The sequence below is a fragment of the Astatotilapia calliptera genome, chromosome 10, assembly GCF_900246225.1.
Source record: "Astatotilapia calliptera chromosome 10, fAstCal1.2, whole genome shotgun sequence".
In the NCBI taxonomy this organism is placed as follows: Eukaryota; Metazoa; Chordata; class Actinopteri; order Cichliformes; family Cichlidae; genus Astatotilapia; species Astatotilapia calliptera.
Genome location: NC_039311.1, coordinates 8284433 through 8297510, shown reverse-complemented (window position 1 = coordinate 8297510; position 13078 = coordinate 8284433). Strand labels below are relative to the sequence as shown.

Below are 13078 nucleotides of genomic sequence, written 5' to 3'. Positions count from 1 at the left end.
GCTGTACCGACCAGTTTCCTCCAGTCTATTGTAGCAGACTGTTTTCAAAAAATGGATAGAGGAGACCACTCACAAAACCGTGATGGTGTTGCACAAAATGATGTTGGTGTAGGGCTGGTGTAGGAGAGCTAAAAAAATGTTTAAACACTGAATTTTGAGCTAGGCTGGACAGTCAGTGCTGCACCCATCTTCCAAAGCTACGAGTGTCCTATATTGTGTTTCTTTCTACTGAGGAGCTTGCATCCAATAAAAGCAGCAGGAACAAACACAGGAAACAAATAAGAAGAAAAAAGTGAAAAACTGCAAAGCAGAAAACAGAGACTTAAAGAAAGGAAGATAAATAACAGAAAGAAAAAAAAGAAAATGTCATGGCTGTGTGAAGGCAGGCAGGAATCCAGGAGCAGGATTCACAGAGACAAATGTGAAGTCAAACAACTGGCTTTATTGGGAGTTTGCAGATTGAACAGAAAACTAACTAAACTTGGAAAGCAACAGGCAGGAAAACGGGCAAACAGAGTAGAAAGAGGGATGATGCAACGACGAGCAGGGGAAGACACACAGACACTAAATACAAGAGGTGAACAGGACTGAGAGGAAACAGCTGTGAGACACGGCTGACACTGATTACACAGACGAGACAGGGAGAGCACAAAACTGAACACACGGACATAAGACACAGACCAAAATAAAACAGGTAACGCACAGACTGGACTCAGAGACACAGTAACAGACAGAGAACAGAAGGAACACATGGGCAGAAACTAGTGATGGCCAAATGAAGCTTTCCGAAGCACTGAAGCTTGTATTGAAAAACGGTTCATTACTCGAAGCTTTTCAACACAGTCCTCTCCGGTGACATCTGGTGGTGAAAATTTTGAAGAGCAGCTTGAATCTGCAAAATAAAACGGACTGCTCAATCATCGCTGCTCACTCAAGAGTGGAGTTCTCTCTGATATTGGGCCACCGTTCCGTTGCTTTGAACATGTAATTGGTTTTGTTTTCTCGATTGGGGGGCTGAAAAAAATGTAATGCGTATTTGCGTAATACATTTTGATCAATAAACTTTCCCTATTTAAACATGCACTATGGTGTGGCCTTTCTTTGCTCATAACTCCTTGATGTTGGTAAATACAATAAGTGAGCAATATATATAATATACATATGAGAATGCACAGCACATTATGGAGTATGCCCCTGCTGTGAAGTCCTGCCTCCATCTACTTGTCGTTTAATCACTGGACAGCTGGACAGGTTCATACAAAATATTAGATGAGGCCAATTGTCCTATACATATTTTTGACCTAGGGGTGAGATTGACTGTGAACTGGAAAGGGAAAATGCTTAGGGAGCTGAGTACGGCTGCATCGTCACTGATTTGTAGAATCATTTTTGATTCGATACAGGATCCGATTCAATTTGATTGGAATCTGGAAAGTTTTGCCTCAGTCAGAAATATTACAATTCTGATCATTTAACAGTATATATCCATAATTTCGTATCTATTAAAAGAAAGCTGACACATGTGAGACTTAATTAGAGATGTAAACAGAGAGTTATGAAACCTGCAGCTGCAGAAGCCAGCGGGAAAAAAAAGAGGCAAACACAGCGCGACCCGACGACGCACCAAAATCTGACTCTGACGCGTCGGGTCCGCGCTCTGCGTTCACGTTTGTATGCAGAATCCGTAAACCTGCTCCCAGTTACTGTTTTAGCTGTATGGTGTTTGACGACATGTTGTGAGGTTTAACCTGAGATGCTGGCGTTTCAGGCATAATAACGTTAATTTACAAATCGACACGGGATTTTAATGAATCAATATCACTTTATTCAATTTAGCATGGATTGTAATCAGAAAGGCGATAATCAAAACCCACCCCTAATCAAGAACTTGCAAAGTAAAAACATGCTCTATGTCAGGTAGCCCTTTTGTTATTTACATTTAAAAAGAGGATTAGTGTTACTGTGCGCTGGCTGAGTCTGTTTCTTTTCTTAGAAATAGTTTCTCCTGCCCTGGAGAAAATCCACTTGCATGGAACAGAAGAGGCTGTGGAGTGCAGGAACTACACTGCAAGCTGGTAGATATGCAGGTATTCCTGGGTCCTGCAGACTATCACCTAAAAACAATAAACAAAATGATTTTCTAAACTGTGTAGCAATGTAATGTACGTATAGTGTCAAATATATTTTTGTAGTCTTCATTAGCTTTAATTCACATGGAAGTGTTCCTGAAGTCATATGCTGTAATGATATTTACATTATGAAAACATGATTTTGGACATTTCAAGTTTTTCACTTCGGCAGATAAAATGAATTGAGCAAAATCAACTCAAAATATTCCCACACGCCAGAACGTCCTCTCTTCCTCGCTGGCTCCATATCTGTCAGTGGAATGATCACCTCTTCGCTCTCTGTCACCATCAACACACTCCACGAATCCCGTGGATGATTCACTTCCTTATATCCGTTTGAATCAGGTACCGAAGCAGTTACGTGCGTAATGAAGCTTCGGACGTCACTGGTCACGTGACTTTTGCCAAACGAAGCAAGCCTCGACACAGTGCTTCTGAACCAGTGTGTTGTTTTTTTCGACACACGCTCCGGAGCGTCAGCTTCAAGCGGGCCATCACTAGCAGAAACTAAACAGAACCAAAACCCTTAAAACGAAAAAGTTTAAACCCAAACACATAATCAGAATTAACTAGAACACAAGATCATAACAATAATAATAATAATAATAATAATAATAATAATAATAATAATAAACACAAAAAGTTGGGTCAAATGACACAGGACCATGACAGAAAAATAAAAGATGAAAGAAGAAACTGATGACCAGATAGGCAGCAAACGAGTCAGGTCATGCAGCAAATTGTCAGACATCATCTCAGACAATGATGAAGATCCAGATGACCGTGTGTCAGCACCATCTACATCAGCATCAGCTGGACACTGGAAGCAAAAATGAAAGGAACATGAAGAACAAGATGGGAACGACAGAAAACAATTCAAACAGGGAATTTTGCTGACGGACAATCAGCGTTATACCCCACCCCAGTGTACTACATGTAACATGCTCAGAGACTGAATGTCAGCTGGCCCCTTCTGACCCACTGACTTAGTTTCCTGCCACCAGTGACCTGTTTACCGGACTTCCCCTATACCACCTGTGGATATCTGTTCAACCTGTGACCCAGTATGATTGTGCATACAAGTGGAAAGTAATATCCTAGTACCTTGTTAGATGGTGATGATTGTGGGCTCACTAGTCGCAGACATGGAGGGAGTGGTCCTATTGGTTGGCTCCCACATTAGGAAGGCAAGGTTGGGGCCTTCCTATCACTACTGTGCTAACGTAATTAAAAAATAAAGTAAAAAAAATTACAACACCACCATCTTCAGATAGAAAAGTTTTTCTGTTTTTTTTTTTTTGGAGTTTTTCCTTCCCACTGTCGCCAAAGTGCTTGCTCATAGCAGGTCATATAATTGTTGGGTTTTCCTCTGGATCCATTATTGTACGATCTACTGTACAATATAAAGCACCGTGAGGCGACTGTTGTTGCGATTTGGCGCGATATAAATAAAATTGAATTGAATTGAATGTCCTTCAAGAAGCCTGGAGAACCTTTCCTGAAGATTACTTTCGCTATAATAAAAAAAAAGAAAAAATTAAAGCAAAGGTAATGACTAGTTTGGGGGTTGTAGTCCTTTAATAATCAAGGAAAAGTAGTACATCCACAATTTTAAAAAATGCTTTTATTATAAATAATCCTGTGTGGATTAGTTACTTACACATCAAAGAAATGTTTTACAGGCAGAGCATTGCTCATCTGAGTTTTTACAGACCCAGAGTGAAGTTCACACAAGTTCAGCTTTCATCACCTGATCAGTACGCCACTGAAGCAGACGCACTCTGCTCTGTCTTTGAAGATTCACCATGAGAAATTGGCATTCCTTGCTCCAACTGTCCACAATATGAAAGTCACAGGAAAAACAGACAAGTCTTTTTGTTTGTTTGTTTGTTTTCTTTAGCCTACTGTGGTGCCACTTAAAATCCCTGTGTTTGAACAGTACACTTCAATTCTGCTTAAACAGCAATCCTTGATGTGCAGGGAAACATCACGGTTAGCAAGCTCACAGCGAGATTCTTCTTTCTCTGGTCCACATGTGTAATATTTATGTTTTTGTCCATCGAGCCACTCCATAGAGCTTCACCTCAAGTAATATTCAATTGCAGCAGAGAATGCAGCAAAGCCTCCACATCCCAGAACACCAGCCTTCAGACCAGCTGCAAAACAGAAAAATAAACACGTGGACAAAATGAATAAATTTGCTATAATGCAAACTATTAGTTAATAAAGTAAGTTACATACCGCGAAAGCCAATAGCTCCTCCAGTCACACAACCACTGTACACAGCATTCTTCCAGTCAGATTTGCCTCTGTGCTGTAAATGAAAAACAGGTACAAAAAAGACACTTATTACCACAGTGTACTGCAGGGTTAGAATAAAAGCAAGAAATGCAAAGCAAATATAATACTGGCATCTACATTTTAGAGAGAGGAGTGACTAATAAGAGATAGCTGGCATCCACCTTTGCTGTACTATTTGCACATTTACAAACTTAGCTTAAGTTGCAACTACTTTGCTGAAAATGTTTTGCTGTCCACATATATAATATGTCTTCAGTGATTCTGATGGTGCTCTAGTAATCTGACCACATATTGAGCATTTTTCCTCTTTGAAGCCATGTTATGGATTCACATCACATCTCAAACCCTTGTTGACAAACTGTTATCATTATTTCATTCATTCCTTATTATTCTAAAGAGACTGATGGATACATTGAAAATGAATCGCCTTTGCTCATTTTTGCCTTTTGTTCTGAACTCCAGTCTGAGGTTATATGTCCACTATGAGTCTGTCAGAACCCACATGAGGATGTAAGAAGCTGTGACCTACTGATTCTATGATGCACTCTGTACAGGAGAACATGGCGCCCACAATGGCAAAGTTCTTGGCATAGGACATCCCCCTCTGGCCCATGTCTTTTAGAACCTCTCGTGCTGTTGGAGTTCTCAAAGGGTCTTTGGGGTCGATGCCAACATTAGTATCAATTCCAGCTGTGAAAACGCCGAATGCTCCTCCAAGGACGAACCCTGTGGTGAGCAAAAACATCATCAGACTCTTAAAATTGTAATATATACAGATCTTTTCTGCTATTGAGCTGAATGGCTACATTTGGGCAACATCGTGGCTGTATTATAAACTGATTATTTGATACCTGTTTATTCAAAACGCTCTAAAATGTTGCTTTTACGTTTCTTATGTCTGAACACAAATACATAATTTTAAAACAAGACAATATCGATGACCGATTGGTTTGATCAGATGACTGATTAATTTGCTGTTTGTTGGTATAACAGCATTACAGCTCCCATAGCCTCGTATATCTGAGGTGACTTAGCACACGAAATATTCTGCACGAGCAGCCAAACACGCACAAAAACACCAAACCCTTGTGATGTTTGTTACACTCTCAATGTCTCCGTTTACCTCCCACACAGGCCAGCAAAGACTTGAAGGCGCAGCTCTCCATTCCCCTCTCGATCATCTTCTGCTCGTCGCTTTTCGGAGGCACGGGCAGCCCCCCCATCACGGCGGGGTTCAGGCCCTTCACGGGCCTCTTGTCACCGATAAGATGCTCCAGAATCATACTGTACTGAAGAGTCGGGCTGTCCACGCTCGGGCCGACCGAAGCTGGGCCTTGTGGGTTGGAAGCAGCAGCGTTTGCAGCTCTTGTGGAGGCCGCCATGTTTCTCAATGACAGAGCTTCAAGTAAATGTTGTCGAAAGACGAGCGCGCGCATATTCGTCCCATTTGTCTGCTGATAGAAATAACGGTAATTAAAGTGTTTAGCTTCACAAAAACACGAATAAACCACGATAGATTAAATAATGTGTGTATTCTCATATTTTTTTTATTAAAATGATTTTATTTTCTCACTGAAAGATTACTTTGGTTAATTTTAGCACATTCGACACAAAGTCAACCTGTATTTAAAGTGTGGTTGAGGAGTTTATGCTTTTACGTAACACCGTACGTCTACCTACACTCTTTCCACTGGATTATTGTATCAAATAATAATTAAATAACGTAACAGAATTTCGCAAGACTATACTAGATCTTATTGATTACTTTACATTTAATTCTGTTTTATTATATTAATGTCTTCTAAATTACTTTTATTTTTGTGTTTATTTTATCATTAATATATTTTTCATTATTGACGTCTATTTTCTTTATTCAATACTCCTGTCTTTATTGTATTGTTTTTTATTTATTACAGTTTATCTGTCTCGCCTGTCACTCATCTGTGAACCACTTTGAAGCACACTAAACTTCAAACAAAGGTACAGTACAAATTAAATTGACTAAATAAGTTTACACCTGAGGCGAAAACGCTGTTCCTTACATGCTGTCTTATCATTTTTCTGGCCTGTTAAAAAAAAGACCACATTTCCCAGAAACTCCTTAAACACTGCGCCAAAGCATATGCGCCAAACTCGCTTCACGCGCTCCACCTATCGGCTCGAGCTCAGACCGCTGGTGGTTAGACCTTAATGCGTGCGCGAGGCGGCAGTGGCAGCATCCTGTCAACACAGCAGCTCCACCGCAGTACGGAACAGGTGAGATTAATTAACACTTGTTTATTTCTCATAGCATGTGGCCTTTCTGCTTTTTTCGTCCGTTGTTTGGGGTGAAATTTGTAAACTTCACTGTAAAGGCTCTACTGTTTCTCGGTGTCTAAATTAAAGAATGGGCTACAGAGAGTCGCTCGGGTTTCGCCGAGTTACACCAACGTAGAAGTGGCTGACGGTGACATGCTCATTGCCAGCATAGTCACTGTACACGTCTATGCTCCTTTAACGTAACGACTAGTCATTGTCAGAGCAGACGCGTTTTTCCTCAAACGATAATAACGGCTGTCATAAAATTATAGCTCGAGCCAAGGACGTGTTGTTTTCACGCTAATTGAGCGTGGCACTGTATGACTGCAGTGATGGCCAACAGTAAGTGGACTAACAGTACTAACGCTGCATTTCATGTCCCATTTTCCGTAGCTGCAAATGTCCATCCTGAATTTTTCAGTTTACTGGCTAAGGTTGCACCATCGCGAGTCCAACAGGATTCTGCTTGAGCAGTATTTATGCCTTCTTTATAAACATTAAAATAAAAGGTATTAACGCGGTGATAGTGTTGATGCCTGGTAATGTAACACTTTGTAAGTTTCCTCCTTAAGGAAGAACGGGTCAACTTCTTTAAACTGGTCTGAATATTATGCTTAAAATCTTTTCTTTGATCTGATTAATTTTGTTGGTGTACAATGTGTCTGATATAAATATCTAAATATCTAGTACTGGAATAAGCTTATCCTCTTGTAAAGTGGAAAGTAACCCCGGGTTGGTCTTAAAACCTCTGCAAAGAGAGGTCAGTCAGGTCCTGGTTTCCTGTTAGATTTTAGTTTTGGTTTTTAGTGTTTGTCTAACACTTCTCCCTGACAGAAACATAAAACATGCAGAGATAAAGTTACTAATGTTGCTCAGGCTTTAAGTAAATTTTGATGCTAATGGCAAATTACCTTCAAAACTGCCTCTGTGTGCTGCAAGCTGTTTTTCTACACGTCCGGGGTGGCTGTAGCTCAGGTGGCAGAGCAGGTCAGCCACTAATCAGAAGGTCGGTGGTTTGATCCCAGGCTTCCTCCTGCCTGCATGCCAAATATCCTTGGGCAAGATACTAACCCCGTGTTTGCCTACTGGTGGTGGTCAGAGGGCCCGGTGGCGCCAGTGTCCGGCAGCCTCGCCTCTGTCAGTGCGCCCCAGGGCAGCTGTGGCTACAATGTAGCTTGCCATCGCCAGTGTGTGAATGTGTGTGTGAATGGGTGAATGACTGAATGTAGTGTGAAGCGCTTTGGGGTCCTTAGGGACTAGAAAAGCGCTATACAAATGCAGGCCATTTTACGTCATCAGCCAGCCAGTTGTTCCCAATTAGTTCTGTGTGAAGCTGTCAAACATGTCTTTGTGTTTTCTTGCAGGTACTTGTAAAACGTTTGTTGGTTTTGACTTTAGTAGATCCTTAAATGTTTCATTATGACAAATTATCCTGACTAAGCTTCTGTGTGTAATTTTTCTCTCGCCAGGTAACCTTTAAATGTAGACTTAAAAGATGGGTTCCAGAAAACCAGCCGAGTATCTAACATAATCATGCCTGAATGATAAACTTCAGCAAAAGAGAACATTTCAGTAATGAAAAGAGAGGAAAAATTAAGAAGCCAAATACATATTTTAATTACACGGCTCACTTTGAAGTCCTGTGACAAGTGAACAAATGACGGTTTTCTCTTTTGAGTATGCAAACAGAAAAGCCAGTTCAAACATAAGCACTGCACCAGCTCTGATGAGGTTTGTTTTTAGGCAATATAAGGCTTTGCTTCTCATGGTTAACCATTTAAGAAGGGGAAATACTTCATTGGTCTGGACACAAACTCTATTGGATATCGATCATTTGTCAGCAGCACGATGGGCAGTCAGACAGTAGCTCATTCTAAAGTGGATACATCAGGTTGTTAATTTCTCAACATTAACTGATGAAATTGGTTCCTGCCTTTCCTCAATCTGCGATTCACACAGATTAGCCACAGCATTAAAACTGCAGGTGAAGTGGGTGTAATCCATCCCTGGGTAAACTCTGGTCCTGGGATTCACCTGGATATTATGCTCACTCATACACCCACTTCAACATGATAACAGATCAAGCACACGCCCTCCTCGTGGTTAACATTCCCTGTAACAGTCAAAAACTTGGTCAGGAATTAGGCATGAGGGCCATAACAAGGAGTCTGAAGCAGTGACCCTGTCTCCACTATCCACACTGTGCAATCCCATTGATCATCTGTGGGATGTGCTAGAAGTCGTCCAGTCCACAGAAGTGCCACCCAGCAACTCATAGGACACAGAGGATTTGCTGCCAACATCCCAGTGCCAAACACCACAGAGGTCATGTGCATATTGTAATGGGTCAGAGCTTGTGTGCTCTCACAATGAGGGCGCATATTAGGGCTGGGGGTTTTAATGTTGTCTGATCAGTGCGAGACAGAACTAATAGGATTGCCATCTTTGCCGTAGAGGTACTTGGAACCCTTTTAGAGCCTCCAGTGGTGATTCTTTGTCAGTTGATTTTTTTTATTTTTTTTTTAAACTTCCCTCACCCTTACAATGCTGTGATTGCAGCCATTCCCCAACTCTTTGAATGGTACTCATGGTCATTCTCTCCATTGATCAGTGGTTGTTGATCAATGGTCATGGGAATTTGCATAATTACGATGACGCAACTGACCTCCCAGCCCACTGTGACTGCTGGTTTCAGTCATTATGCAAATGGTAAATGGCCTGTATTTGTATAGCGCTTTACTAGTCCTCAAGGACCCCAATGCGCTTTACACATCCAATCATCCACACACTGGTGATGGCAAGCTACATTGTAGCCACAGCCACCCTGGGGCGCACAGACAGGGGCGAGGCTGCCGGACACTGGCGCCACCGGGTCCTCTGACCACCACCAGTAGGTAAGTGTTTTGCCCAAGGACACAACGACCGAGACTGTCCAAGCCGGGGCTCGAACCGGCAACCTTCCGATTACAAGGCGAACTCCCAACTCTTGAGCCACGATCGAAATGTACTTTTTATAAGATTTGGGGAAACCTGCAGTCAGCTGAGACTGAAGAAGTCACTTGGATGAGTGACGAAACGTTTCTCCCACTGAAAACGCTACGTCCAGATGAACATGCTGTGTGAAATGAGTCTGCACTGGAGTAACCTTTTCCTGATTTAGTAATCAGAAGCATAATACTTTATTAATCCCTAGGGTTTTCTGGTTCTGATGATTAAAAACAGTGAAAGGCAGTAATTACAGTGATCTTAGTCCGCTATGCTTAATCAGGTAAGCCCTCATCACAGATATTTTGCCAGGTTACTTCATTGGGAATGACGTACCACGATAATTAAGAACTGCTGACTCGGTGTAAACCTTAAGACATCAGTAACTCATCTTAATTCATATGTACACTGTCCAAACCTCCAGCTCCCCTAAAAGGTAGCTTGGTGGCTGTCAATAGATACTATAATTTTAATTTCTAAATATATTGCAATGCTGTGAAAAACATTAAAGTCAAGATTTAGTTTTCCATATTTTGTTCTGTTTCAGAGTCATAAAAAATTCTACTAATTTTTAGATTATCAGATGGACTGCAAAAAAGTTGAAACATTTCAAGGACCACTGATAGAAGCTTTCCAAATTCATTTTGTACCCTTTCCTTCTGCTGTTGAGTTGCAGCATATTTAGAAAAGCAATGTTGGGTAGAGGTTAAGGGGAATAACTGAATAGCCATCTGGCATTGTTTCAGAAGTCAAGTGTGGGTCATTGGTGAGTATTGCAGGTCCTTGGTGTAGTTTAAACCATATTGTCAATTCAATAGTGAGGAGGGACAATTCTGTAAAAGATGGAACCAGTTAGGAAGCTTTTCAAAATATGTGAATATCTGCCTCATCTATAACTCTGTGGACACATTGTAGCTTGAGGAAGAGAGAGTCTATGTCCATGTAAAATAGAAAGTATGTGTTGTTTTTAAAGCCTGTGCATGTCAATGTTTAGACTGTGGGCTTGTTCATAAAGCGATCACCTTGGCAACACTTTCCTTTGCATACATTTTTGTGTAACGTCACTGGGAATAAACAAATCAATGTGTTATGTGGCTTTAAATTAAATTGATTATATTAAGAAAGGTTTAAAGATTCAAATGAAAATGAAGCTCAGGGTCTGTATCAGTTCAAATTAAGTGTTAAATAAGATCAGATCTGTCTGAGTATAGTTCACAGTTCCAGTTTGAGTCAGAACTGCAGGGTGTTGTGTTGTCATACAGCTAAAGTATAGCTTGAATAACTGTTTGTGCTTTTAAGGTCTATTTCCCAGAGCGCTCTCTCTTTGTAACCATTCATTTAAAATTTATTGCTATGCGTTTTGACCCTCTTGTCTATGTCAAGAATAGCTCTAAAACTCTAATATGGTGCCAATGCTAATATAAAATGGAAAGCCAGTTCTAAGCCTGGTGTGGTCAGTCAGCTCTTTTCTATCCCTGACACACTTGCACACACTCATCTGAGAACAAAATGGTTCTTATTCGTCCTCAAGAGGCAAGGTCTGGCCTGTATGTACAGTTGGAGTGGCATGTCCTTTACTGCAATAGAGGAGAATTTAATTGAGGAGATAGGGAAGAGATTGGATGATTGGAGCAGAAATGAGTACTGCAGTGGGATTCAATCAGTTGAATAAACAGAAACCTTTGTTTCTGGTAGTCCACGTGCCTTCTGAGAAACTTGTTATATGTAACAAAAAATAATTTCCCCCAGGGATCAATAAAGTATTCTGATTCTGATTCTGATATTCTGGGGTATTTTAACTTTTCCTTTGTAGAGGCACAGTTGGATTCCAGCCTTCACATTATTCCCAGGAGCAACTTTCTCTTTGCTTTTTTTTTTTTTTCCTCCTTAAGCTAATGCTCAATCTATCAAAACGCTAGTGACTAAAAGCCATTGCACTACGTTTGTCTGAGAGCATTCAATTAAGAAGGTAACTCTAAGAATACTTTTCTTTTTGGCTGTTTTTAGTTGATTACTGTCCAGGAAACTGATTGCATTCTTGACAAGCATCGCAGTCTAACTGAGTGCCTCAAAGGAATGCTTCTGTTTTTGTAAATGGGTCATTTGGACCAGATCTGAGGTGAAGCGCAGATATGGTCTTTACACAAATATCAGGCTTTTTTGCCTGCCCTCCCTCCTGACAACAACAGCTGTGCTTTTCAAAAGTGTAATATCCAGCTCTAGAATGGACAAATAAAATAAGCTACTGAGCTATTTTGAGGAGAGGACAGGACAGGCCAGTTCACATGTGTGATGTTTATGCATACACGGGGAGTGTCATTATGATGTTTGCTTGGTATTTGAAAGATGTCTGAACCATTGTAATAGCTTTCAGTCTCCATACAAATTAAAATGGTCACACCCACTGTTCACATTAAATAGCTCTGATGCAACAAGTCTGTGTACTGTTGCAAAATCAAAAGGCGCAGAGAGGAAGCCTCCTCTTGGGTTGGACAGAATTTCTAGTCAGTGGTACTAATACTACGGTGTTCCATTGTGGAAAGCTACTGAGGTCTGTTTTTTTTATTCTCTCACAGTCATCTTGGATGCTATGCTAGTGTTTCTATGGAATCCGCCCACTCATTGTACATGTAGCCAGCCAGGACAGACTGAAAAGTAGCTGAAGTTTTTTGCAACGTGGCTTTGACTGGCTGTTTATTAGAAAAGAACTTTGACACCATCAGAGCAGGAAGTTAGCCCCTCGAGGGAGCCTTGCTCTGAGAAAGATGAAACGGAGGATGGACCAGATGAAATATGCATGAAGACTGTATCTAGCTCAGCTCATGCTCCTGTATCACCGACGAATCGAGGACAGAGCAGGTTTTTGGGAAATAATGGATGACTGTAACTGCTGTGATGTGGCACAGTGAATACCTCAGTTATTCACTGTGTATAGTGATTGTTCTGATATTGATACACTAGTTTTTGAAGGGTTAACTTTATAAACCTATATTTCCTTAGAGGAAACATTAAGAATATAATTAATTTATGAACATGTATGTTCAGAGGGTGGCTAACTTAAGTTGCAGCATTAAGGGGATTTACCCTGATTGTTGACAACCGTAATATGGAAGTTTGACATCCTAAAACTGAAACTGAGTTCTTGCTTTGCAATACAGCATCTCTTCATTTCAAAGCGTACTCTTGAGCTCTTGCTAATAGTGCTGTGTTACCAACAGAGTGCTTGCCTAACATCTGGAGCTAATTTATAGGATATTAATTGTACTTTTTTAAAACTATGGTATGTAATGAAATATTGTTTAAGTGTGTTTCTAGGTTGAGAATCTATGATTAGGAAATTCTTGTGCAGCATACGTAATCTGAGC

At 40.7% G+C, this 13078-nt stretch overlaps 2 protein-coding genes across 10 annotated transcripts in view; one reads left to right on the top strand and one right to left on the bottom strand.

Moving 5' to 3' along the window:
* Positions 1-3688: 3688 nt before the first annotated feature.
* On the bottom strand, positions 3689-7670 carry timm22 (translocase of inner mitochondrial membrane 22 homolog (yeast)). Its single transcript, XM_026182950.1, has 5 exons — positions 7640-7670; positions 5554-5884; positions 4960-5156; positions 4371-4443; positions 3689-4285 (listed from the first exon to the last, which is right to left on the bottom strand). Exons 2-5 carry the CDS (start codon positions 5864-5866, stop codon positions 4209-4211), a joined length of 660 nt encoding a protein of 219 aa, XP_026038735.1. The 5' UTR covers positions 5867-5884; positions 7640-7670; the 3' UTR covers positions 3689-4208.
* Positions 6560-13078, top strand: part of specc1 (sperm antigen with calponin homology and coiled-coil domains 1) — a 77879-nt gene continuing 71360 nt past the window's right edge. For 4 of the 9 annotated variants that reach the window (XR_003273677.1, XR_003273678.1, XR_003273679.1 and 1 more), the window contains exon 1: positions 6561-6686. The gene's annotated coding sequence lies outside the window, so the exon portion shown is untranslated. Of the gene's footprint in view, positions 6687-6736; positions 7071-13078 lie in introns of those variants that run through there. The other 5 variants (XM_026182947.1, XM_026182943.1, XM_026182946.1 and 2 more) reach the window with 3 other exon arrangements.